At 42.8% G+C, this 27,988-nt stretch overlaps 1 protein-coding gene across 2 annotated transcripts; it reads left to right on the forward strand.

Annotated features, from left to right (window-relative positions):
- Positions 1–128: 128 nt before the first annotated feature.
- On the forward strand, positions 129–27,923 carry arhgap45b (Rho GTPase activating protein 45b). Of its 2 annotated transcripts, none has more exons than XM_049587695.1 (24): positions 129–468; positions 2,181–2,430; positions 4,481–4,663; positions 10,856–10,999; positions 11,212–11,296; positions 13,397–13,469; positions 15,263–15,338; positions 15,889–16,020; positions 17,095–17,156; positions 17,314–17,424; positions 17,571–17,651; positions 17,741–17,908; positions 18,116–18,253; positions 18,393–18,589; positions 20,684–20,805; positions 21,017–21,103; positions 21,296–21,397; positions 21,524–21,687; positions 21,804–21,992; positions 22,081–22,218; positions 22,407–22,663; positions 22,761–22,998; positions 25,441–25,546; positions 26,992–27,923. In XM_049587695.1, the coding sequence occupies exons 1-24, from the start codon at positions 187–189 to the stop codon at positions 27,444–27,446; spliced, it is 3,840 nt and encodes a 1,279-aa protein (XP_049443652.1). In that variant the 5' UTR covers positions 129–186; the 3' UTR covers positions 27,447–27,923. The 2 variants fall into 2 exon arrangements, with proteins under 2 accessions (XP_049443652.1, XP_049443653.1); XM_049587696.1 differs by lacking the exon at positions 129–468 and adding an exon at positions 523–1,019.
- Positions 27,924–27,988: the final 65 nt, after the last annotated feature.

Consider the following 27,988-nt stretch of genomic DNA (forward strand, 5'->3'; position numbering starts at 1 on the left):
TGTTACAGTTTCATGAGAGCAGCTGAAGCCAAGAGTTAGTGAAAAGTCGTTGTTAGTGTCCCTCCTCCTCCTCCTCCTCCTCCTCCTCCTCTTGGTGAGGAAACTGCGCGCAGAGCGGATGCCGGGAGCGCACAGACAGTTTGCGGTGAGCTGTCTGTCTCTCCGTCAGTGAGCCTGCGCGGCTCGATGTGCGACAGCAGCAGCAGGAGGAAGACAGACAGACAGTTCCCGTGGCTGAAGGTCGGCCCGGATGGCACCGAGCTCCCGCTGAAGGCGCGCGGCACAGCACCCAAGTGGCGAGTCGGGGGGTGGGTGGGGGGGCTGTACGTGAAACTCAAAGAAGTCGGGATGGACGGCAAAGGCACGCTCAAGATGTTCACCAGGAAGAAACGGGAACTCATCAAGACGCCATCCATCTCGAAGAAGAGCCGAGCAGGAAGCCCCGGGCCGCAGAGCAGCGCCCCGTCTGTGAGTAGCGCATCACTTCTGGTTTCTGAGAGTGTGTGTGTGAGTGTGTGTGTCAGATGACCTTCAGCTGGAGGGGACAGGCTACACGGAGGGCTCCGGACAGCAGCGAATTGTATGTGTGTGTGCGCGCGCGCATGTGTATAGAGTCTATAACAGGTTGTGTGTGCCATTAATGTGAGTGGTAAGATAAGTGTGTAACTGTGTGAACCTGCTGTTCTTCATGATTCAGTGTTTTCATGTTCAGATGTGTGTGTGACTGCACACTGACTCATCCTCCTCGTAGGAAGTGTGTCTTTAGTGAAGTTTCAGCACTGAAGCAGTGTCAGGCTGCAGTGTGTGTGTGTGTGAAAAGTCTGTGTGTGAGGCCAGTTTCAAAAGTTGACTTGGTTAGAATGGGGACGGGGCTGTAAGTGGGAAGGAGCATGCTGAAACGTAGTGGCAAAAGCAGCTACAACCCTTACTCGACCAGTCAGAGAGTTAAGAAAGCTGAGTCGAAGGGCAAGGACAGACTGGACATACTGCCCAACAAGCACAGCGTGTGGCTGAAGCAGGTAGGTTGGTGTACGCAGCTTATGTCCAACACAGATGTACAGGGATGCTTTGTGTTTCTTGTGAAATGTTTGCACGTCTGAGTAGAGCTCCTTGTGCACTTGTCAAAGCCTAAACTTCAACCTGCACGAGTCGACCACACATGGGAGACTCGATTCTCGAAGCACGTCAGAAAAAACAGCTTTCCCGTGACTTTTAACTTCTGTTTTGTCGACAGACGAGAAGGTCATTTCTCTGCAAAATATCACTGTTCTTATTCCAAACACCAAATGACATTATGGTGTTTCTACCCCTCGGCTCTGTTTGCCACACCCGACAGCAGCTTGGAGTCAGGAAGTTGTTGCACAACGCAACACAGGATCTTGTGAAAGTCTTCACATGTGTGTTTACCAACAACAGTGCTGTTGCTGCTGTGTTTCAAGGCCACTAATCGCAAAGAGGAGTCGGCACCCTCATGCCGTTCAGGTCAAGCTAGAATCACGTGATCATCTTGACCTTTTTCCTGTGTAGGGGTGTGAATCGAGAACCGGTTCGATACATCGAATCGTGTGCCTCTTTTCTCCATGTTTTTCTGACAGCTGTGCGTTGCAAAACAGTGACGTCAAAGTCGTGCGTTACACAGCTGGAAACTTCCAACATGAAGGAGTCATGGCGAGGACGAAATGGTCTTGGCGTGGCTTCATGTCATGAAGGAAGATGCAGCTTGTAATGTCTGTAAAATGAGCATTTTAAGTGAGAGTGGCAATATTCGGAAACGCAAAATAGGCTTAAACTCCAGGTGTGTCATGTATTTGACACCCTACACACAAGCTTCTCCGCAACTGAGCAGCACGTCGATTACTGAGGGAAAGTTTCCGGTGTTTTAATGACATTAGCACCACCCAGACAGGCTCAGCAGATTTCTAATTTGACTAAGAAAATCTGAATGAAAATGAAAGCTGTACAAATATTGTCTCATTTCATCCACTCATACGGTGATAGACTGTTTCTACATTGTGTTCAGACTCAAGTAGTAAAACAGGTGATGCTGTAAACTCGTGTAGGCCCACTTCTTTTACACACAGAAGATTGATCACAAACCCAAAAATGGAGTCAGACCAATAAGCAGAATCAATAATGGCACTGGTATCACTAAAATCACTCTCTATCCTCGTCTCTCTCAGCTGTCCATTCTCCAGGAGCAGCCTCGGAAAGATGCAGGCGACACCACCCTCTCCTCTTCATCCTCACCCTCGTCCTCCTCTTCAACTCTCACCCCGTCCTCCGCCGGGTTTCAGGACCCCTCCCTGTCCTGCCCGGGCACCCCCAGCACCCAGCATGGAAAGCTGGGGGTGATGCAAGGCGTGGGCTGCCCGTCGCCTGTGTCCACCCTGAAGAGGCCAACGGCACTGAGCAGACACGCCAGCGCTGCAGGTCAGTTCGAAACATCCGTCGTTACTTTGTTCAGTTAATGAAACATACATCACATCCACACCTGAGCTGAAACAGAAAGTGAAATCTAGAGGAAGGCGCCGCATGTACAGAGCACACAATATCTTAACTATACACCATCTACCTGCCTGAAATTTAACAAGCAGATGAATCCAGAACAAATAATTTCTATTTCCTTTCAAAGGTTTTTTTATTGATGGTCAATAATGAATAGAACAGTCACAGTACAGGGGAGAGATTTATTTATTTTTTTTCTTTATGAACAGCAGTTATCCACATCGAAACACATCCATCTTCCCAAACAACAGCAAACACACAGACAAACACAGCTCACCACGGGAGACACGGCCTGATCTAAGTCATGGCTGCGTAAAATTTTAATTATAGACAACAATGTAGGGAAAATTTGTAACCAAAAAAAAGGTCAAGAAAAAACATTTCAAGGAATAAGAAAAATTAAAAAAATATATATAATTTTTTAAAATAATAATATTAATAAAAATAATAAATTAATTTGGGGGGAAATAGATAGAAAAAATGTTTCATTATTACTTTTTAAATTCACTTCAGCATGAATGAAAAGTCAGAGTGTTAAGGTGAATTTTGAAGCCTTTAGCTATAAAAAGTTTGATCCTGGGTCACAGTTTTCATTTCCATTTGATTAGTGGTTGAGTCTTTTTTAATACATGATTTAGTCTCCAAAATGTCAACACAAAAGGTGGCAAATGCCCATCACAATGTCCCAGAGACAAAGGTTACCTTCTTAAATTGGTTGATTTGCTCGACCAATGCTCTAAAATTCAAACATTATTAATTTCCAAAAAATAAACAATGAACAGCAGCAAAACCTCACATTTAAAGGAATAGATTGACAGTTTGGAAAATACACTCAGTCAAGTTTTAGCAAAGTTATATAAGAAGATTGATGCAACTCTCATGTCTGTTAGCATCTGGTTAGCGTAGCTTAGCATAAAGACTGGAGACAAAGGGAAACAGTTAGCCCGGCTCTGTCTAAAGGCAACAAAATCCACCAACCAATCCTCTGACTAACATATTACATCTGGTTTCTTTAAAAAAAAATGAAGTGTAAATTAGCAGTTATGTGCTGGACTATTTCTTGCACAGACTTCAGGAAGTTGCTGCATAAAACTGCAATATGTCACGTTTACACTTTGGTTTTTGTACAAGTGTTTATCACGGAGATTAAGGTTGAGTGGGTTGAATTGTTGGAGGAAAACTTTACCCACAAAATGACTGATAAACAAAATTTGTTTAATTACTCACCCAGTGTAACACATAATTTGTGAGCAGGACTTGTGATCATCCTGCACGCCTCCACAGTGAACAAAGAATACAAAAACAGAAAAGCGAAAGAGCCATGTTTACCAGCAGCAAAACTATATCAAAATATTAGTTTTAAAACGCGTACACAACTTGTGCAGTATAATCCAAGTCTCATTTATCCTGATGTTTGCTCAGTGCTTCCCATATGAATTGCAGTCGTGTAGCAGTAGGGTTCAAACGGATGTGCTTACCGAAGCACGCTACTTGATTGTACTATTTATAACACTTCCACATAATGTCACGCACAGTTTTAGGGAAAATGAATGTGTTTGTGAAGTACTGAGCATACAACTGTATGAATGAGACTTGGGTTATACTGCGGGAACTGCGTGGGAACTGTGTGAGAGTTTGTTAACGGATGTTTTATAGTTTGCTATTGTTGAATTTGCTCCCCTTGTACCCCATAAATCAAGAACTGTCACAGTTTTTGGATTGTCTGTTCACCGTGGAGGCATGCGAGAAAAAAGTTTTCTACACAAATTTAACGTTAACACAGGGTGAGTAATTGATATACAAATAATCATGTTGTGGGTGAAGTGTTCCTTTAAGGTTAAGCTAAAGTACGGTATGTAATTAGCTAATTCTTCGCCATAAAGGGAGTGTATTTTCCTAAAATGTTGTATTTCCTAAAAGGCTGAAAAATGTCATTTTTGCTTAATAAATGCATTTGTTCTCTATGATTCCTCAGGTTTCCCACTCCAGTCGTGGGTGTTCACTAAAGGCCAGGGTAGAGGGGCCCTGACCCCGACTACTCCATCTGATGGTCCCGAGAGCACGGCCATCGAGGTCGAGGACATCCCGGCCCTGCTGAGGGACGTGGCGCGCTTCGCAGAGGCTGTGGAGAAACTGAAGGATGTGGTGCTGGCTGAAGGTGAGCTCGACGACAGATTAATTTAATTTGAGGCACAAGCCAACACACAAATGCTGATCTGGTGTAAATATTTACCATCAAATTGATCGGGCTGCAGTGTGTGTTGTCAGCTGGAGCAGAAATGTGTCAGGATGTGCTGTGAGTTGGCTCTGTGCTGCTGTCACGGATCTAAAGACATGAATAATGCTTGTTTTCACCACCGAGGAGACAAAACATATTCTCTTTACGTGTGTGGCCACTTCTGATTTTCATCTCCTGACACGTTTCATTGTTTCTCTTCTGTGTTTGTACTGAAAGAAGAATACTGCTTGGCCTCTCCTGGTCCCCTTCACATGCTTCGGTCCGCTTTAACAAGGGCTTACATGAAGAGGATGCGGTATCCCCAGAAGGGTTTTCATCAACCTTACATCAGTCCTCTTTACTGACACATGTGCGTAGCGTTTGAGGGGGAGGGGAGAAGGGAACACGAGGGTGGAGCCACCTTGCACAAGTTAGCTAACAAGTGGCTGCGAGCGTCCTCTCTCCAAGTAAAGGGCTGTGTTTCCGCTGCGCCCACAGACTCAACCGCGCTCTTGTCTCCAGCAGGAAGCCTGCTTCTTGTTTACCGCTGCCTCAAACACACACACTCTTCCCCTCCCATGTAATGCAGCAAGGCTTAAAATGGCGACACCTGTAGCTTTCTGTTTGTTTGTTTTTTTTAAAGATTTTTTTGGTGGTTTTTTGCCTTTAATATACAGGACAGTGTGAAATGGGGAGACAGAGAGAGTGGGGGGACGACATGCAACAAAGGGTTGCAAGCCGGACTTGAACTCGCAAGCGCTGCAGCGAGGCATCACCTCTATACATGGGGCGCCGGCACTATCCACTATGCTACCGACGCCCCACACCTGTAGCTTTCGCATGGAGTCAAACACTACAGCTGATTCTGAAGCAAACTGAAAGTGTGAGCTGAGACGAGCAGGTGTGTTTTACGCTGAAGGTTTCGCCAGTTGTGTCAAAGCAGAGGTCTGTGGTTCAGATGAAACAAAGAGCTTTGTTTGTGTCTCTCTGTCAGCCGTTATCTGGCTCTGTTCTGTCTTGTTCTCCACCCAGAGAGTGCTTTCTAAACAGGAAGCCATGATGGATAGCCTCTGACAGAAGGGCCTCGTCCACACTTCCTCCTCTGATAGGCTGGCTGCATCGCCGCGACACGACACCTCCTCTTCTTAATCAGTGGCACAATCAGAGATTCAGCCTCACCTCCTCCAAACTGCAATTCAGTGCTCCACTTAATCAGGAGCTCCTCGTGGCTGTTGGGTCCCACCTTACTTCCTGAACATCAACCCAACCAGTTTGAGATTAAGGTGATTTGTTTTCATCAGCCACAGAAAGCAGATGTAGCTCAGCCTGAGGATTAGTTTCAAATCTTGCAAAACAATAGAGACCACATCCTCTGCGGCACAGTGCTCAGGTCACTCTGTTCTTATTGTCTGAGACACTCTGACACACATTTACAGACAGATAGTGGGAGGACAGAGGATCGGCTGCCCTCTGGCCTCCTCCCTGAACGAGCTGCCTCCATTAGAAGAAAAGTTTAGAGGAATATGAGGTTGCAACATTACACAGAGAAAAGTTAAATGAAACCAGTCCTCGTGTGTGTGTGTGTGTGTGTGTGTGTGTGTGTGTGTGTGTGTGTGTGTGTGTGTGTGTGTGTGTGTGTGTCAGGAGGATATGACGATGCAGGCTGCAAATGTGTCACCAGTGACATCAAAGCAGAAGAGCTGACACTGGAGCTTGACCTGACCTGTCTGACACTCTGGACTTGTTTGCTCGTTATCACTGACCTTACTGTCTGTGCTCGGAGTGCCGTCGCCCTGTCGTCTCTGTCCGCTCTGATCCTGTGTGGAGGTGGCAGAGACGCACATTTTGGAAACAAGGCTTTTTGCTTTCTTTCTGAGAGTTAAGTGAGAAGATTGATACCACTCTCATATGTATATATGAAGGATAGAAACAGGGGGAAACAGCTCGCCTGGCTCTGTTTAAAGGCAACAAAATCTGCCAACAAATTCTCTAACTCACATTTTGTATCTGGTTTGTTTGAGTTGTACAAAGTGTGAAACAATAATTAGCAGGTATGTGCTGGACTATTTCTTGCACAGACTCCAGGAAGTTACTGCAAAGAACTGCAATGTGTCACATTTACACTTTGGTTTTTGTACGAGTTAAACATGCAAGATAAAAAGTGTAAATTAGGGAGGTTATGAGGTGCTGGTAAGTTGAGTTTGTTGAAGCAATCTTCATCCACAAAGCTCACTAATTAACACATTTTTTTTGTTTGAGTCCGCTGGCTGCCAGGCAAGAACGAGAAAAGGCACAGAGGAATTGTTCTTTTATGTTTGGTCCAACAAGTTGTAAATGTACAGAAGCCCATTTCCACCAACATAAAGATCATGTAAGTTGTTATAATGAGAAACTTTCTCAAAACAATGACCTTGTGTCACAGTTAATCAGTCATGACTTCGAATTGTGACGTAACGAGAAACTTTTATCAAAATGATAATGGGCATCAGCCTGGAGGTGATCATGCGTTTGATTTTGTGAATATGTCCGCAGCTAATCTCACAAACTACTGGACCAATCAGCCTCTTATTTTGTATGCACATGTTAGAGATGTGCCATATCATCTCATTCATGATAATACTGGTATGATTTCTAATATGATACGAAGAATTTATATTGTAATACTTGTGATACTTCGACTTGTTGACATATTGTCGTCATACTGTTACCCACGGCAACAACAAGCATAGCTGAAAGCGAAATTATTACCGACTCAAAGGTGGTTCCAAAAAGAGGAGCATCTTCAGTAGTGTGGAACAAACTGTGGCGTCCTGAATGTTTTATGAACAGCCCCGGACTTCTCAGACACATTTAGTGAGTTACCGTTCAGAAGGAACTCATTCAGCGGCTCCTCTGGCAGCAGCACAGCCTGTCACAGGTCACAGTGTGATGATTAGAGGAGAAATGGCAGAGCATAAAGGTCCAGGTGGAAAAAAAAAACTCAATCATTTAGGATTTTAGGATCCCAGGGGACATTTTTTGTATTTGGGAGCTGTTTAAATGTGTAATAAGTGGTGGATTTTATTTAGTTGAGCTATTAATATTGTGTACAGAATCTGAATCTCACTCACTGTTCACAAACTAAAGAAATGAGAGATTATTTTTGTTTAGTTTTTACTGAATATTTAAAGGCAAAAGGTAAAACTATATCACTTATTTTGTTGCAATTCTATATTATTAAATTATTATTTTTTTTTTTTTTCACTAATTTATCATATCTTCAAGAATATATTTATCGCAAAAATACCCTGAGATATCGTGATATTATTTCATGGCCATATCGCCCACCCTTAGCACATGTACGACTGTATGCTCGAGGACCTCCCGTTGTCGCAGTGACTCAGTGATGGTCTTTGACTGCTGACTCCTCACGCCTCCTAACCGGCCGGTAGAGCTGCAAGTTTTCCAGAAATTGGCTTGGCGAAAAACAACAAACCTAACTGGCTGTTATCTTCTCCATCATCTTGACTGTAAGGGAACCAATTCCACTGTTCCACTGGTGTTGTCCTGTCTGCTGCATGGCGTCACACCACACTGGAAGCCTTTCAGAAGCATTTTTGCCTGATTTTGTAGCAGATTTTGTTAATTTGGTCCTTTTTCCTTGATATTTGCCTACTTGTTTACTTATGGTAGAAGAAGAGTGTCATGGTCTCTGTTTTGGGCGAGGCATATTTTACAGACAAAGGCAATAATGGTGTTTATTGTTGTGCTGTGGCCTTCAGACGGAGTTAATACTGACAAAGTCCACTCATGACTGACATGGATCAAAGGTTTATGGCTGTGCTTTAGTGATTAAAAGTGCACTCATCGTCACAATTATATTGTATCTTCTGAAACATGCTGCGGCACGTCTGCTGGAAATACAAGAATTGTCTGAGTGGCCATTGTCAGCCTAGGCGGGTGTGTCACAGCCAGAGTGCAGCCAGTGTGCTTTACTAGTTTTAAGACATTTTCTAATTATCCTGAGGTCCTAAATTTAAGTCATTATTTCAAGAAAGTTTCTTATTATGACTTAATGGATTCTTTTATTTTTCATGACTTTGCCAGCATGGACTGAACCCTCCGTTACTGATGCGTTCAAGAACACTCTGATATCTGAGAATCAAGAATGGATCCCTGTGTGCAACTTTATTATTTACAATGATAATTTAACTTTTATTAAAGGGTTTCCTGTATGAAAACAAGTCTCTGCAGTTTGGGGCGACCTCTAGCTCACAGGGTAGAGTGTGCGCAACATACAGGCTGAGTCCTTGGCAGCGGCTCGGGTTTAATTCCACCCTGTGGCTTTTTGCAGTGTGTCATCCCCATTTTTCTGTCTCCCATATTTCCTGCCGCTCTACAGCTGTTCTATAAGGAAGGCAAAACCCTGAAAAAAATAAGTCTCTGCAATTCGGTTTAACTAGAAAAGAGTTTGCATCCATTTGCCTCGTAGTTCATGGGATGAAACAACCAAAACCAGTGGGGTGGTTCTTTTGTATTACTGTTGTTGCTCCTCTCACAGGGTGCGTTCCCAATCACATACTGTTTCTTTTTAATTTTAGTATGTACTGCAGCTGCCCTTAAAAACTACGTACTGTTGCACACAATTGGAATACACCACTTCCCCATAACATTACACCCTTAACTTTGACCCTCTTACTCATACATTCCCTACCACGGAGATGAAACAGAATGACGTTTCACTGAGCCCAGTAGAGACAGAGGTCAACCAGGACAGCTCTGATGTTGTTATTTTGCAATAAGTAATGACTGCATACGTTGTAGATTCAAACACTAAACTAGTCCATACCCATTGAGTGCACAGTTGGCAACGTACAGTTTCACATGGTGTGTGTTTGGGATACAGGTCATAGGAAATTGCAGATTAGATAGTCAACTGAACCCATTAAGAAGAGCAATGTATTCAGACAGAGTGTTTGAAAAATGTGGGACAGACGGAATGACTGACTGACAGTTTCCATGATTATGTACAGCATAACATACCATGACTTAGTCATACCAAAAATTAGAAAAAAACAAACATTGGTCCACAGGGGGAGCCACAGCGATCGATCGCATTTTAGCCATTTTTAAGCATTTTTCTGCTGTTATAGCGCCACCCAGTTGCCAGTTAGAGTTAAATTTCTCCAGTCACCTTGAGGCGTCCTGTTCTACATATCTACCAAGTTTAGTAAAAATCCATATGCTGGTTTGGCCTAGATAAGAAATTAGCTCTCTAGTGCCCCCATTTTGTTTGATGGGGTCAATAATGGAGGGGTCCCCTCAGATTATGTGTGGTCATATGCCTACAAAGTTGCGTGGTGATCGGTGAAACCCTTGAGATGTTATACACCTTTATGTGATGAGCCACGCCCTCCGCAATATTCATTGCCTTATAGAAGCTCAGTTTAGTAAGTTTTCCAACTTTTGCCAAGAGGGAACTTTAGATATTGGTCCCTAGATTATGTTCACCGAGTTTCATGCAGATCGGTCAATCTTCCTAGGGAGAGATCCATTTTAAGTGTTTTTCAAAAAATTCAAAATGGCGGAAAATCTATATAACCGGAAGTTATGGGTTCTTGAGGCAAATTTGTTCCTCATGAGAAGAGGCATCTCTGTGCAAAGCTTTATGTCTCTACGACATACGGGGCATGAGATATGCCCGTTCAAAGTTTGCAATTTCAATCGGTTGCTATAGCGCCCCCCTTTGGCCAACTGATGTAATATTGCTTCATTGGCATCCTCCCATGACCCTCTACCACTGTGCCAAATTTCACATGGATTGACCAAGTCAGCGAGGAGAAAAACGTGGAACAGACACACACACAGAGTTTTCATCATTATATAGTAAGATGAGTGGTCATCAGCCACCTGAATGCGCTGTCATCCATCATTGCGTCTTCTGACAGTGGATGTGATGAATCTTTCACTGTGCAGAGGATTGTGGGTCAGAATAGCCAGAAAAGCATCCGGGCATTTTTGGTATACTGTATTTGACACACTTAATCTGTCCCTGGCATACTTTATAGTGCGGCAGTGTGGGTATTGGAACGCGCAGATAGTCTGCCCTCTTCTTGTCCAAACTCATCTTCCACCTTCCTCCCTCTCGTCCAGGTAAGAAGGAGGGTCAGCGGCCCATGGCTCACGAGTGTTTAGGCGAGGTCCTGCGGGTGCTGCGTCAGGTCATCAACACCTACCCTCTGCTTAACACCGTGGAGATCCTCACTGCTGCCGGCAAGCTCATATCCAAGGTCAAAGGTCAGTCTGATGAGCAGGGAAACCTTCAGCCATGCACATAAATTCAGTAAAAACAAATGTTTACTTGTTTTTAACTAGGTAGAAATTACCTGAACATCCTTTGGTGATACTGTATATATGGTGTGATGTGCAGGTGTGTGTGCTCAGTTTGTCAGCAGTGTATTTTAATCACAACTAAAATCTGAGCAGATACATGGTTGTGATTTTTACAGGTTTCCACTATGAGGCTTCTAACGAGGCAGATAAGAAGGACTTTGAGAAGGCGATTGAAACCATCGCCGTTGCTTTCAGCAGCAAGTGAGTACCTGATACACCTCTACAACATGTCTGATTATCACATTATAACCTTCTGATCCTAAAAATAACCCAGCAGTGATTACCACTCGTGTTTGGTTTATTTATTGTCCTTGCTACGAAGACTGTCCCAGAACAATAGCGACCTGTAACAGCGTCTAATCGGGTATTACCTCTTTTACAGACAGAAGAATCAGGTAGTGTGTAATGCGTGTGTGTTAATGCGTACAAAGTCGACTGTTGTTGGGAATCAGAGAGAGAAGTGCAGCGATGGTGACACATTTGCATGAGGCAGAGCTGAAAACAGGAAGTGGTTCTTTTCTTCTACCGTATGACACAAAACCAAAACTTGAAAAATGCTGTTGACTACCTGGCTGCTTAGTTGAACAGATTGCAACAGATCGAGGAGACGATAAATCACGAGAACGTTCCCTTGAGTTGAGATACTTGAGACGAATGACACCAAACATGTTCTTTAATGTGACGATAAAATCATCTCGTCTGTTTTTCCAAGATTTTTTTTTTTTTTACCTGCGTGTTTTTAATCTTTAAAAACAACGTCATGATAAGTAGAAGTCTCCACTAGAGAGGTTTGTCAGCTTTATGTGTAATCAGATTACATTTCACCAGCAGTTTATCACATGTTAGCCTGTGCCATTTCAGGGTTTAGACATCTGTCACAGAGCTGCAGGAGGAAGTGAGCTGGCAGAGACAGTTGAAATCTGCCTGACGTGTCTGTTTCCTCATTCTCTCCTCCCCTCTTCCTCTGTGTGACTCCTTTTCTGTCATGAACGAAAAAACACCAAGATGGAGACTTTTATGTTTAGTGTTTCAGCAGGCGAGTGAAACAACATGAAAGACGTCAGGAGGGTTTTTTTCTTGATCGGATGAGGGATATGTGGAAAAATAAAATGAGTGCTTTGACGTACAGTATGAATGTTTTAGAGTGAGATCAGACCAGTTAGAGAAAAGTGACTCAATTTAAACTGTTTGTCACTTCCTGTCTCCTGTTTGTTTGTACCTGTCGAGACTTGCTGCAAGGGCCTCTTCCTCTTTTTTTTCTGCATTTTTATATCCGCCATTTTTTCGCACACAGATTATTATTACCGCCTCGGGCTGCAAAATATATCCTTTTTTTTTAATGCTATTGCGAAAGACTGTGATATTTCACTCAGGGTTTTTTTTTCTTTAGTGAGAAAACCACACTTTAAAATGTTGGTTTCTTTTTTTGTGCGTTTTGTGTTCAGTTTAATGTTCATTTTTTTCAATGAAACAATGTTGGAAATCATTTCTTTTCACTTTTTAAATTCAAAATGCAAAACTTTTGCACACCTGAGGGTCGACAGGTACATAGGAGAAGACCACAGGACGATTATCATAGAAGAAAAACACCTGTAGTATTAGGAAATATATTGGGAACAAGAACAACGTCTTGGAGAAGAAGATAACCTGACAGTCTCTGCATCGAAACGTTGTTCTTGCTTTCTATACATTTCCTTAAATTGCAAGTGTAGCAGACAGACTTTTTTAATTCAACAAACTACTAGTTGTATTTCAGAAGTGGAAGCAGTAGAAGCAGAGTGTCTGCAGGTCCTTTAAAAGTCTTAAATTCAATTTTAGAAAGGCTTAAAAGTCGTAAAATAGTCTTAAACTTGAGTTTGTGAGGTCTAAACTGCTACAAACATTTTATCTTATTTCATTTTTACATTTCTTTTTGTGGCAATGAGTGAAGCTTTTTTTAATGTAAAGTTACAAATCTTTAAACTATAATACTGTCATTTACTTCACTCTAACACTCACCACTGCACAAGACCACATATATACTCCTTACCTGCAATGCTTAAATAAGTAAAACATGATTTGCCCAAAATCTGTACTAAATTTGATGTAAAGGCGTCTGAACGGGTCTAAAAAAGCAGTAAGTCTAACTGTCAGTTCTGCCTATCTCAGAGTGTATACAGTACTTTTTAATATCTTATTATTGTTCTTCAGGTATAGGTATAATTCTGCCTCATAATGTAATTATATATATATATCTACAGTGTATTTCTACTTCTGCTTTATTTGCCATTGTAAAGGTGTTTGTGTTGTGTTTCTCCTCAGTGTGTCTGAGCTGCTGATGGGAGAGGTGGACAGCAGCACGTTGCTCTCACTGCTGCCCACTGAGAAGAGCAGGGTGAGTTTATCACACAACTAACAGTGTTTCCCATCTGACAATTAGAAAACAGTAGGGTTATCCAACACAGTACACACCTCTATGTGGTAAATGGTAAATGGACTGCAGTTGTATAGAGCCTTTCTAGTCTTCTGGCCACTCAAAGCGCTTTTACACTACGTCATATTCACCCATTCACACACTGGTGGCTGAGGCTGCCATACATGGTGCCACCTGCTGCTCAGTAACCATTCACATGCTGTCATACACTGATGGAACAGCCATCAGGAGCAATGTGGGGTCCAGTATCTTGCCCGAGGAACCAGGGGTCGAACCACTCATCCTCCAATTAGTGGACAGCCCGCTTGAGTTTAAGTGCTTGTGTTTTTAAAAACACTTCAGTATCTAAAAGTTCATTCTCTTTTTAATATCAAGACATTGTTGTATTGTTGCTACCGTGGATTTACAGAACCTCATGACTCTGATTTGACCATTCACAGCAACAAAAAAAACCTGCATCTACCACGAGCCCAGACAACTTTGTTTAAAATGTTTATCTGAAATTTAACAAATGTCACATACCTCATCGTGCTTTCTCAGGGTGGATGGCAGATTTTTGTACTTAGTGTCGAAGTTTATGTGCAGTATACGGAGCACGCATTTAAAACGTAATTAATCTTTCTTCATTTTAAAAATCTCAAATATGGACTTAAGATATGGTCATGTGTGCTCTGCTAGTGAGGAATTATTACCTTAATCTGCTGTAAAACAAACAGAGCACCAACACTCACAGATAAATTTACTTATTTAATGTTCATTCATTCATTTTTTCGTAACTGCTTATCCTGTTGGGGGTCACGGGGGGCTGGAGCCTATCCCAGCTGACATTGGGCGAGGGGCAGGGTACACCCTGCACAGGTCACCAGACTATCACAGGGCTGACACATAGAGACAGACAACCATTCACACTCATATTCACACCTACGGACAATTTAGAGTCACCAATTAACCTGCATGTGTTTGGACTGTGGGAGGAAGCTGGAGTACCTGGAGAAAACCCACGCTGACATGAGGAGAACATGCAAACTCTGCACAGAAGGGCTGGTGTTTTCACAAAATATTTACACAATGACAGTCTAGTAAGATTAGAAAATAACATGACTTTACTGTAATGCTGCTAACACTTGAGGACAGTGTATCCAAAATCCAAGATATCTAGTGTGACCTCTCTCAGTGACAGCTTACTGGCTCCGAACCGTAGTTGGGAACACACTGGCTTATTAACATTAAATTAGCTCGGTTCGTTATTAGCTGCTAACTAGCTCCTAGCAGTCTGGACCACTCTTCAGAAGGAAGGATGGCGAGGCGTTTGGGTGCCATTCACAACAAACAGTAGCCCTGAGCTTATCTCCACACTTAACCATACTGTTATCATCACTCTTTGCCACCAGCCATCTTCAGCATGACACTTCGAGACAGCTGCTTCCCTCCATACACACAATGAAGTACATGTCACACACTCACAGGTTACCCACAAGGCCACCGCCCTTAAAGCCAGTAACACTGGTCTGGCATACGATATCAGTAAAATAAAGATATGTTGCCCAGACCTGCTTCAAAGGGATACTTCAAAGTATCCGTAATGGAAGCCTTCACAGATATGTGGTGGGGTCAGCAGCACAGTATTTGTCTCTCAAATGCAGTGGAGTAAAAGTCAGACTGATTTTACACTGGATGAAGAAGAAAAAATTCTGTTGATGACAGCAAGCCTTGGTGTGTGTTTGTCACTAATGAATCATGTCTGTGCTGTGCAGTCGATGGAGAACTTGTACGCTGCGACAGGCCAGGGAGCGGACGGGGGACAGTTCAGGAGCGACCTCCAGGACATGGGTAGGACGATCTGCCGCTCCTCCACTGACACTCTGACATCTCTCTGTCCCTCATGGCTGCTGTCTGTGATGCTTCTGCACCTCTGTCCTTCCACTCACTCTCATTTTGTCTTATATTTTTGTGTTTGTTTACTCTGTCATCCATTTACATTTGACAGTAGCGATCCAACCTTTATTCAGATCATGAAAGGTATTACATGTTGTTCACACACTGGATGTCTGGTATGGCTCCCCCTGCTGATGTAAATACTGTAGTACATCTATGTGCTTCAGAGCTTCATAAAACTGTCTGTCACAGAAAATCAAAGAAAAAAGTATTAAAAACTACAGAATCAGTCACTCTGAGTGAAACACAGCAGTGGCACAGTCATCACCAACATAAAACACAGGATGTTGGAGATCGTCACTTCAGCTCTGAGTCTTCACACCTCGGCGGCTCGACTTTTTTGCCATACACAGATCATGATCAGCAACAAAACACTTTGCGTCGTCACAGCAACGAAATGTGCTTGTTCCTGCGCAGTGACCTATGTTTGTGTGTCGATGTGTAGGCAGAGCTGAGGAAGTGGATGTGATCCTGCAGCACAGCGAGGGAGGGGTGGACTCCGCTCTGCTCTATGCCAAAACCATTTCCAAGTACATGAAGGACCTGATGAGCTATGTGGAGAAGAGGACTTCACTGGGTGAGTGGGAGGGACACAGGTTTAGTCTGTCTGTGGATTTATCGCACTGTTATTTTCATGGACAATAAATCTGTAGATTTTGAATAATCGATTAGTTGTTTTGTTACAAAATGTCAGAAACTGAAGATGACGTCCTAAAATGTTCTGTTTTGTCCACAGTCCAATATATTCAGTTTGTTGTCAGATGAGTAAAGAAACCAGAAAATATTCACATATTCGCTGGAATCAAAGACTTTTTTTTTTTTTTTCTTTTGTCGTAAAAAAATCACTCAAACCAATTAATTGAGCTCTTTAAAAAAATGTTTATCAACATGAAATTAATTGATGTGGGATTTTTTTTTCAATTTCTTTATTTATAATTATTTTTAATAATATTTTTTGTAATATTTTACAAACACCACCAAAAATAATAAATAATAATAATTTTTTAAAAATGAAATAATATCATTAGATAATAAAAACTAATAGTCAGTGGAAATGGTTCTTTTTTTAAATTTATTTTATTATTTACTAATTTATTTTCATTTTTTTTTTTTTTTTTAAATATGTAAGTGCATTGTTTCAGTTGTATTGTGTCGTTCAATATTTGAACAAATTAAATTTATGAGGTCTTTGCTGGTTCCAGTTGAGCAAAATACACTTCTTCGCTACATATGATGCTGATCCTCTTTGCAGACATGGGGTCTAGCGTTCTGTTCAGTTTCTGTACCAAAGAGGTAGCCTACTGGCAAAATGTCAGATGATATCCTCAAAGACCTTAACAGTCAGATTTGATCATGTGTTTTAGCAGTAAAAATAAGACTTGTTCAGCTTCTAAAATGTGAGGATTTGCTTTCTGAACTCTTTCATATCATTGTAAATTTGATGAGCTGGGTTACGTGACTGTAGGAGGAAAAATACACAAGTTTGGGTTTTAGCAATTTGTGATTGTTGTAATTTTGTTGACATTGTATGAGCTTATTGATGAATTGTGAATAGATCTAGATTAATCAGTGATTTAAGATCAGTAGCTGCAGCCTGATTTAAATAAACCCCTGCAGAAACACATTGTTCTCTTTCCCTCTGTCTGACCAGAAACTGAGTTCGCCAAAGGCCTCCAGAGATTATACCAGTCCTGCAAACACAGCATAACACATGTAAGCTGCCTTTATTTTACCTCTGAATATCTCCCACTGGTCATCTGTGATACTGAATGTTAAACTGTAGGATGAATTTAAAGCAATATTGCATTTTGTCCCTGTTTGTGTTTGATACTGAACTTTCTCTTTCCATGTGTGTGTTCGCTCCCTCCAGCCCCAAATGCCACTCTTCTCCATCTACTCTCTGGCTCTGGAGCAGGACCAGGAGCAGAGCGTGGGGCTGCAGCAGGCCAGCAACACGCTGCACAGCCAGACTTTCATCCAGGTAAACTTCACTCAGGTTTGTTGTGCAGTGAACACTTTATAACTTCTGTGAGGTGTTTCTTGAGTCACCCTGTGACGGTCACTCATGCTGCTGTTAATAGTGGAGCGTTTTACCTTGTTGTGTGCACATTATGTCGATCTGTGCAGCCTCTGATGCAGCGTAAACAGGAGCACGAAAAGAGACGGAAGGAAATCAAGGAACACTGGATTCGAGCGAAGAGAAAACTGGTATGATCTGTTGTGTATGTGTGAGCATGTTAGCAGGAGTTGTTGTATTTATCTCTAAGAAGTTAAGGAACAAATTTGTCTTTGTTTAGATGGAGTGTGAGGCGAACCTGCGGAAAGCCAAGCAGGCCTACATGGTTCGCTGCGAGGAGTACGAAAAGGCCAAAACAGCAGCCAGCCGAGCCGAGGAAGAGGGAGGAGGGTCGACTGCAAAGTCTGTGGAGAAGAAGAAACGAATAGAGGAGGAGGCTCGCAACAAGGTTCTTATCAATGACTTCACTCTATGGCTGCATCTGTTGTTTCAGAGCTTCAGCACCATGAATTTAAAATACAATTTGCATGTTGTTGCCACAGGGTGACATATAATTTGACACTCTTCATCTATCTGTGTTCTAATCTGATAGATTAAAATAGAACACAGGATGTAAATTTAAAGAGTTTGCATGTGTGTGTTTGTGTGTGTGCAGTCAGACGAGGCGGAGGCCACCTACCGGACATGTATAGCAGATGCCACCACTCAGCAGCTGGAGCTGGAGCACACAAAGGTCACAGTGCTGAGACAACTGCAGGACGTCATCAAACAGAGTGACCAGACCCTGCGCTCGGTCAGAACATACACACACACACACACACACACACACACACACACAAACCTCACTGTTACAAAATAGCTTCCTTTCTAAATGTGCCATATATACTCTATACTCTAATCTGAACTCTTTCCCTTCCTCCTCCCTCCACCAGGCGACCATCTCGTACTACCAGCTCATGCACATGCAGACGGTAGCGTTGCCAGTTCACTACCAGACTCTGTGTGAGAGCAGTAAGCTGTATGACCCCGGCCAGCAGTACGCTGCCCACGTCCGAGACCTGCAGCTGCCAGAGCAGCCGAATGTACAATATGCATTTGAGAACTACTGTCCCTCCAGCTCATCGTCACAGTAAGAGCCACAATTATCCTTAAACCTTAAAGAAACATGTGTAAGAAGAGTTAGATGAGAAGATTGATGTCACTCTCACTAGGGGTGGGAATCAACAGAAGATCCACGATAGAATATTATCACAATACTCAAGTCGTGATACAGGATTATTGTAGTTTTAAATATGTTGCAATATGTTGAGTGTTGGGATCAGATATATTGCGATATATCACCCTTTTTCATGTGTAGATTATGTCCTCAAAGGAAAACTTTGTCACCATCTGTCACCGTCTGTTCATCTCACTTCAGCCATTTTTTCACAGCAGCAACCTAAAGTTTAATTTGTATTTGTGATATTAATCATTTGTATAAAAAAAAATTGATGCTTGGCACTGCGTGACGATACAATATTGCCTCACAAAAGCATCGCCATACTATGCTGTATTGCTATTCCCCCACCCTAACTCCTAACATTTGTGCAGTAAATGTGAAGCTGCAGCTGGTTAGCTTAGCTTAGCACAAGGAGTGGAAACACGGAAATGGCTAGCCTAGCTCCGCCCAAAGCTAACTAAATCTTCAGCATGTAATGGTGCGTTCGTTTTGTACTTGGAGGAAGTGGGAATGACGTCACCTCCGAGTTGACAACAGCTTTTGCATTCTAGTTGACAACGGTGGACAAGTCGGAAAAAAACATGGACGCCCGCAAGAAAGCCTTTGTTGCCCTTGCACTTTTGAAGTATAGGCAGCTTCAAAACCATCATGCACTCCAACTGATGAACGCCGCAGATGAGGATAAAAGACAGAAGCCATTTTGTGCATGTATAGGTCCTGTTTGTGCATGTGTGTGTTTCAGACCTGTGTGTTAATGACAACGGAGTGAAAAAATTGAATTTCCCCTCAGGGGGATTAATAAAGTATATCATTTTTTTTCCATCAGCCTGTTTAGATGTGCATCTAGAAGTATCGCATCAGAAAATTATGATGGAAACGCCAAAATTTGAATTAAAATCCCCTGATTCGCACAAACTAAAATATGCTTGCTTTAGCCAGGTTTTGGTTGATTCGAAAAAATGTTGATTCGCAAAACAGGGGATGGAAACACTTATATCCAAATTAAGTCTGACGTAGTGCACCTCTCTCCATGGTGATATCCACACTCTAGGTCGGGAAGGCGGTAATGCATTTATAAGCTGGTTGCCAACCACCAGAAAACGTAGAAGAAGAATGTGAGACTTGTTTTGTGTCCGGTTCTGCAGAAAACTCGAAAACGAGTTCGTAGTTTTCACCAAAGTCCGTACATTTAATGGAAACACACAGGATTCGTATTTCTTTTAATGCGCATTTCCCAATGATTTGAATCACTTTTGGATGGAAACATAGGTAGAGAAGGTAGCAATAAACAAATAAGATAAAATTGCTATAAACAGTACTTTAGCAGAGTGTTTACTCACTATGTATGTGACCGGCAGCCATCTTGAAGGTGGGGTTGATGTGGTTGCTCCGAGTTTCCGAGTTGGAAATCCGATCTCAGGGTGCGTGGGTCCGAGTACAAAACGAAACGCACCATAACCCCCATAAAACCACAACCTGTTTTTTTCCACTCTGGTTTTTGTACAGATTAAACAAACAAGATATAGTTCGCTGTTTCTCCAATTTCCCGAGCAGCTACATGATTCACCCACCATACAGCTCAATACACAACAGCCCCCTTCACCCCTCAATCTGGAGAAGGAAGCACTGAGGAAAATGCTAATTTAGCATTAGCTAGTTTTGAAGTTTTGATTTAAGGTCAGGGATAAGGCAAGGGTAAGGGTTACGTGTGATTACTTTTAAGGTGAATCACATCTTCCTTTACTGTAACTAATGTAAATGAATAAAGTGGATTATTGCCAGTTTGGTCTCATATTTATTCACTAAAATATCAAGTTGTAGCAGCATTCAAACAACCGCCGCGTAGGCGAGTTTGTCTTGTACTGATAGTGGGCGTGGTTTGTCCAGCATTCCACTTTTACTGTGGAATTAAACTTCTCATGTAACTCTCAATAAGACAGCTAATAAGTGTGTTTCTCCAATTTCTGATAAAAAATAATTTATCTAAATAATTCCATGTTGCAGCCATGGCCACAGACCAAGGAATGACAGCTTCAACACGGAGCCGACGAGCCACACAGACAGTCCTGCCACCAGTGTGGACACAGCAGCCGCAGAACACAGAGAGGCAGAGGCTCAGCGTAAGAGTAAGTGACGCCTGCTGCTGCCTCTGTAAGCGAGCTGTAGTTTCATAAAGATGAACGTTATTAGGGAGACAGCCAGCCTGTTTTTATCCAAGTTTAGTTGCTCTTTCATTCTGTATTTTAAAAATAAATAACAGTTGACAACATGACTCTGTGTAAACTCATTGTTCTGACATGGATCATTCACATTTTCTTGACTCTTCGTTACCCACAGGGCAGGGCCACAAGTCATGGGGTTCAACAGTGAGCGACGACAGTGTCGGAGGAGAGGGAGGCCTCGAGTCTCCTACTGCCAGCACAAGTGAGTGACAGGTTGACAGAAACATACACAAAAATATCTCATTTATCATAAGAGAGAATTTCAGTGTGTGTGTGTGTGTGTGTGTGTGTGTTCATGCTTAATTCAGTTCCTCACACACTTCTTTCTTCCTCCCAGCATGTGTGAGAGTCTCTGTGTGTGAGAGATAATACTTAAACTGTGTATTTATTCCAGGTGACATCAGCAAAATCGCTCGGACGTCATCCACTGGAACAATGTCGTCTAATGAGGATGCAGATGAGAAAGACGGGAATGTGAACTCATTTGAAACGCCAAGTAAGAGTTACAGATCGTAATCACTGACCAGACTGAGAGGAAAACAAAAATACACTTCTGTCAATGTCGGCTGTGAATTTGGTACAAGTTTCCTGGAGTGTGTGTGACGTGTGTTTGTGTCTCCAGACATGAACGGCATGGATCCTGATGTGGTGGTATCCACGCGACCTTTCCGTAACATCGGCCTGTCTAAAGCAGCGAGGACCCACCGACTGAGGAAGCTACGGACTCCTGCAAAGTGCCGCGAGTGCGACAGCTACGTTTACTTTCAGGGGGCCGAGTGTGAAGAGGTGGGGCCTTCATCTTGTCTTCCTAACAGCTAGAGTGCAGAGAGAGACTCAGAATACGAATATGCAGCTTTTAAAGCATCTCATCATGGGGTCAACACCTTCCTCTCTGTCCTCAGTGCTTCCTGCCGTGTCACAAGCGCTGTCTGGAGACTCTGGCCATCCAGTGCGGCCACAAGAAGCTGCAGGGCCGGCTGCAGCTGTTCGGCAGGGACTTCTCTCAGGTAGCCAGCTGCGCCAGTGACGGCATCCCCTTCATCATCACCAAGTGTATCTCCGAGATAGAGAGACGGGCGCTCAAGATGAAGGTGAGAAAGTGACTGTGTGGTAATGTGAGTGCTGGATGTGTGAGTTTTTGCCGCAGAGGTGTTTAAACTGTTTGTTTCCTCCTCACAGGGCATCTACAGAGTGAATGGAGTGAAGACTCGTGTGGAGAAGCTGTGTCAGGCCTTTGAGAACGGAAAGGAGCTGGTGGAGCTGTCGCAGTGTTCGCCGCATGACATCAGCAACGTCCTCAAGCTTTACCTCAGACAGGTACACACAGAGCACATGAAAATCTCATACCGTTGGGACCCTAGTGTGTTTTAAGAATTCCTCTGTTAGTTATCTGATTATAATTTCTCAAAATAAAAATTGCCCTGTAGTCATTGCTCCTCCATACTTTAAATGTTTGTGCCTAATTCAGCTCCTCTAACACCTCTTCCTGTATCTGTCACCGACAGCTGCCAGAGCCCATCATGCCGTTCCGCCTGTACAACAGTCTGATGGGTTTGGCGAAGGAGAGTCTGCAGAGTGAAGCAGAGACACCAGAGGGAGAGGAGGCCGAGTCCACCCCAGCAGCGGGTAAGGGGCTGGTGGATCTGGGCCCTGACACCGAACCCGAGGTCCTGGTCCTGGTGGAGAAGCTGAAGGAGGTTCTGAAGGAGCTGCCCAAGGCTAACATTGCTACACTGCGCTACATTATTCGCCACCTCCGGAGGTCAGTAATTTAATAAAAAAAAGGAAAGGAGAAGGAATGCAAAAGACCAGGCTCTTTTATATATTCTTAATTTTTCCCACTGTCTCCCTCCCTGCAGGATTGCAGAGTTAGAGGACGACAACAAGATGAGTCCCAGTAACTTGGGTATTGTGTTCGGTCCCTCCCTGATGCGTCCTCGTCCGACCGGAGCCACGATATCCTTGTCCTCTCTGGTTGATTACCCCCACCAAGCCCGCATCGTGGAGGCCCTCATAGTCTTCTATTCATCTATCTTCCAGTCCAAAACCTCTCAGTCCCACAAAACCATTCACTCTGCTTCCTCGTCCACTCAGCAGGTACGAGTCCCCATTTGAATGTTTCAAATTTAATCCTCATTTTTTTTCTTTTTTCAGCAGGCTATCTTATTTATTTAATTTTTCTTAAGGGGTCACATTGGAAGATGATTCATATTTAAGTAACAGGACTGAGTTTTTAGAACGGCATTAGCAAATACATGAAAAGTAGCCACATGAGATCAATGCTAATAGCATGAGAACACTCAGCACTTTCAAGTGGTTTACTGTCTTTGAAAATGCATAACATCTACGAAGTAATTAAGGTAACAGAATTGTATCTTGACCTGGATGTGCTCAAGTCATACTTAGAATATGATTAAAAATATGGAAAGTTAAGTTGGAGAACTGGGGCCAGTTGCACAGAACACCTTATGTTAAGATTCTCCTTAAAGTCCACGTTAAGGCTTTCGTAAAATACAATCAGTTGCACAAACAGGTCTATTTCTTCAGGTTTCCTTAAAATGTCCACTTAAGTATTGAAAGTTTTCTCTTTATCTTGGTCTCATACTGAAGGAATCCCTTAAAAATGGTTAAACCATTGCACAAAAGACCTTAGGTGTCACAAGCGTAACCACAAGCAAACCATGGAAACTGTAGTATTTTACCACTGTAAAATCTTGCAATGCAGTAAATGCCTATGTAGGTAAGCATGGGTTCAGTAAAATCAAATCAACTGAGCTAACAATTTATAACATCTCCATATTGACAAAAGTTTTAACCTTTATACTTCCATCAACAGCTACAAAAGATAATTTCATTTTTACGTGACAATTAAGTCAATCAGTCGATCAATTTTATTTATAAAGCCCAATATCACAAATCACAATTTGCCTCACAGGGCTTTACAGCATACGACATCCCTCTGTCCTTTGGACCCTCACAGCGGATAAAAAAAAAACCCTTTAACGGGGAAAAAAAACGGTAGAAACCTCAGGAAGAGCAACTGAGGAGGGAGAGATGCAGGACAGACGATAATGACAGTAGCTTACAACAACATTAATGAAAGTAATAATATTATAGTTATAGTTCTGGCTACTGTGGTACAATATGTTTAAAGTATATATTAATATCTGATAGTATACATATGTGCCAATAATCATATGTGTATAATAACAGTAGAAGTATGACTAATGGTAACAGCAGCAGCAGCAGGAGGCATCTGGCAGGACCACGGCAGCAGCACAACCACACATGTCACACTATCCAGGCACCGCTGCAATATGAGTTAACCTGAGAGACAGTGGAGCACAAAGGCTCCGGAGAAGAAGCCGAGTTAGTGACATGCAGTAATAGGACACGAGAGAGAGAGAGAGAAGGAGAGAAGGTGCCCTGTGTATTATAGGAGGTCCCCCAGCAGACTAGGCCTAAGTCAGCCTAACTAGGGGCTGGTACAAGGCAAGCCTGAGCCGGCCCTAACTATAAGCTTTGTGGAAGGTTTTCCACAGAAGATTACTCTGTTTCGTTACACACAACAAAATTCAAAGACCTATTCAAAACTTTCAAGGACTTCACTAATTCTGTGACTTTCCAAGGCCTGGAAAATGACATTGTGAAATTCCATGACCTCCACATTTTCCATGTGGTTAGGAACCCTGCTTATGGTCCTGTAGATTTTGGACGCCACAGCCAAATATTTGCATTTCCCCTTATCACCAGTTAAACGGAACTGGTTACTGTGATGTCACTATCTCTTCTGGTGTGACATCACACGGTGCCCTGTGGTTTGATTTGTGTGCATTAGCTGAAACTCCATTAAGCTTCAGCTGTAGTTCATTTCTAGTGCTTATTAGCAAACGTTAGCATGCTAACAAGCCAAACTAAGATGGTGGCCATAAAAAAAACAATTAAACCTGCTCAACATAAGCTTGTTATTGTGAACATGCTGGTGTTAGCATATAGCTCAATGCACCACCGTGCCTAAGTACAGCCTCACACAGCTGCTAGCATGGCTATTAACTTTTAATCTAGTTACAAATACATACTTACAACCACTAATTATACATCTTATTAAGGTGTGTGGGTTGGCTCGTTAATGAAGTCTTAAATTTAAAGACTTCCTGTTTGTTTTATGAGAAGTTGAAGACAACTGTGACCCTTAGCAAACCCATTCAGCAAAATATCAGTTCACCACAAAGAAATTCAACTTAAACAAATGAAACATGGTCTCATAGAAGAGCTGCCATTAGTTTACAAGCATAAACAAAACCTGATGCATCTCATCCTGATAAAGGCAAGAGCCTCTAAACAACAACCTCTAAAGTGTCAGCACATCATCTGCTCATCCAGACTTATGACCTGCAGTCTCACATCATTTGACTACAGCTCTTGCCTCCTGCTTTGCATGTTTGATATGTTGTCTGTGATAAAAAACAAGTTGCAACAACACTGTCACATAGTTTTTCTTGATAACAATCTCTTCATTTCCTCCCCCTCCTGGTGCAGGGGAGTATTGCAGATGAGAAGATTGGGAGCTCCGCTGATGGAGAGGATGATGGAGGCAGAGAGGAGCCAAACAAACCAGACTCTGACAAGATGGAGGAGGGATGTGGTGAGTTTTTATAAAGCCGAGGTTGTATAGTACTGTCGTTAATGTAAATGACCTAACTTCCTTTTTTTAAGAGCATTAATCACTCATGTCCCTGTAACTCCCAGTAGCTTTATGATTGGATTATAATGAGGATTTAAAAGCACAGTAACAGGAATACAGATATCACCTGACTTGATTTGACCTTACAGGGACAGTTTGCCACAAAATCAAAACTATACATTTTCCCTCCTACCTGTAGTGCTATTTTTCAATTCTATTTTTGAGTTGCCAAATGTTGGAGATATCGTCTGTGGAGGTGTCTGCCTTCTCTTGAATATAATGGAACTAGATGACACTCGGCTTGTGGTCCTCAAAGCACCAAAAAATTCCAGAAATCATGACCCAGTTACTCAAGATAATCCACAGACCTTGTTGTGAGCAGTTTTATGTAGGAGCTATTTTCTTTCAACCTTATCACTGCGCAGATGTAAGGGTGCTCACCCAGCACCACTGAGGTAGCTAAAGTTAGAGCTCAGTCAAGGACAAACCTCTCGTCCATGAGTAGATGCACTCCTCCTTCTGCGTGGTGATCCAGTTGGAAAGTATAGTTAGGAGAAAGAAAATAGTTCCTACATGTATCAAATTGACGTGAACACTGACGGCATCTGTAAGAGGGCAAACCAACGCTTATTCTTTTTAAGGAAGCTGAGGAGTGTCGATATTAATAGGACAATCATGAAACTGTTCTATTCTGCTTTTATTGAGTCCATTCGTTCTTTTAACGTTGTCTGTTGGTTTGGTGGTGGCATGGTGGTTAGCACTGTCACCTCACAGCAAGAGGGCTCATGGTTCTCTGTTACTTTAAATAACCTCCAGCATCTGTATGGAGAGAAGGTCACCTCTTAAGCTTTGTCTATTGTCTCAGACTCTCAACATCCCCTTTGTTGAGTTTCAGATGCTTCCATCAGGGCGGAGGTTTTGCCTCCCTAACTGTTGCACGAAGCGTTACAGATCATCCTTTGTCCCACCTGTTATCCCTTATCTTACCCAGCAGTGACCCTTAATGTCCATGATTTACCCCTGACAGTGTGTGATACTCCTTACCTTACCTTACCTCACCTCACCTCTCACAACAAGGTCTGTGGATTATCTTGAGTGTCCGGGTCATGAGTTCTAGAAAGACACATTGCTGTTAAGTTTCTCAAATGTATTTTTTGCTACTCTGAGCACCACAAGCTGAGTGCCATCTAGTTATTTTATACCAGAGAGAAGGCAGACATCTCTACGGCCGATATCTCCAACACTCTGCAACTTAGACCAAAGCAATCTGGATTCATAAAATGCACAACAGGTTAGAGGAACGATACGTATTCTTGATTTTGGGGCGGACTGTACCTTTGTTTAACTGCACCCAGCTGTGTTTTTTTCACCTCTGTATAACCACTGGCCTCTTTATCCCCATTTAGAAAGTTCTTTAGGGTCGCTTGGGTCCAACGAGCAGCTCCCCGACTCCGACTCCGAGCCGGACGAGAGCGGTCAGAGGACTGCACACACCCTCAGCCTGGTGAAGCAGGAGAGTGAGGTGAGCATGGACGACGACCAGCTGAGCTACAGGGACAGCCTGGACCTGTCCAGCCAGTCTGCAGTCCAAACCGACCTGGAACAAGACGCAGATCCAGACCACCACGACGACCCCAGCAGAGCAGAGCCCCCCGCGCTGCCAGACAGCGGGCCCCCAGATGACGACACAGGGGCGGAGCAGGATCTGAGTGCCTCTCTAGCTGAGCTGAATATGAACCAGTCCAACAACAACTACCCGTGCTCCCCCGTGTTGAGCTTGTCGGGTCTCCCACTGGCACGTCTGTGTGGGAAGAAGTTGCCCCTGACTAGAAACAGGGACAGTGAGCCAGAGTTTGTCTGATGTCATTATCAAAAATCATTGTGTGTGTTGAGTGACAGAATGATTGATCTGGTTTTATTCATTAAAATCCAGTACAACCTGCACCTGAGAGGGCCATTATATTATGTACATCAAGATTCAAGTTTTTAATGTATTTAGGTGTTTGCAGCTGTTATCAATCTATCTGAACGTCTGCACGCTTTCTGCTGTGTGATGCAGTTACTGCTGTCATTTCAAGAGGTTTTTGACTCAAATGTAATATGCGTCAGTTTGTATTTTAAACTGTTTATCTGGTTGCTCTTTCAAGCTTGAGGGAAAGTGGGTAGCGAGTCACATCTGAACGGACTGTGCAGAATTTTAAAGCAAATCCCCTTCAGTGCTGCTGGTTTTATTTCAGCACTAACATTTAAAAAAATAAATTTAGCAGTCTCTTATAAATGTTGCCTGTATTGCTCTGTTGTGGATGTTTCATCTGTTTTAATAAACATTTTATTTTAATATTGTTCAGGTTCTGTTATTCCATCTACAGCCTTGTTTTAACATAATATTTGTGTATGTTACAG

The sequence above is a fragment of the Epinephelus fuscoguttatus genome, linkage group LG10 (genome assembly GCF_011397635.1).
Source record: "Epinephelus fuscoguttatus linkage group LG10, E.fuscoguttatus.final_Chr_v1".
Taxonomy (NCBI): domain Eukaryota; kingdom Metazoa; phylum Chordata; class Actinopteri; order Perciformes; family Serranidae; genus Epinephelus; species Epinephelus fuscoguttatus.

What these genes read in the sequence shown, in the direction of transcription:
- arhgap45b (XM_049587695.1), top strand. Translation starts at nt 187, where the DNA reads ATGTGCGACAGCAGCAGCAGGAGGAAGACAGACAGACAGTTCCCGTGG. An exon ending in CTTCCTCGTCCACTCAGCAG is followed by an intron (nt 22,999 to 25,440) that starts GTACGAGTCCCC and finishes CTCCTGGTGCAG; the next exon opens with GGGAGTATTGCAGATGAGAA. An exon ending in CAAGATGGAGGAGGGATGTG is followed by an intron (nt 25,547 to 26,991) that starts GTGAGTTTTTAT and finishes ATCCCCATTTAG; the next exon opens with AAAGTTCTTTAGGGTCGCTT.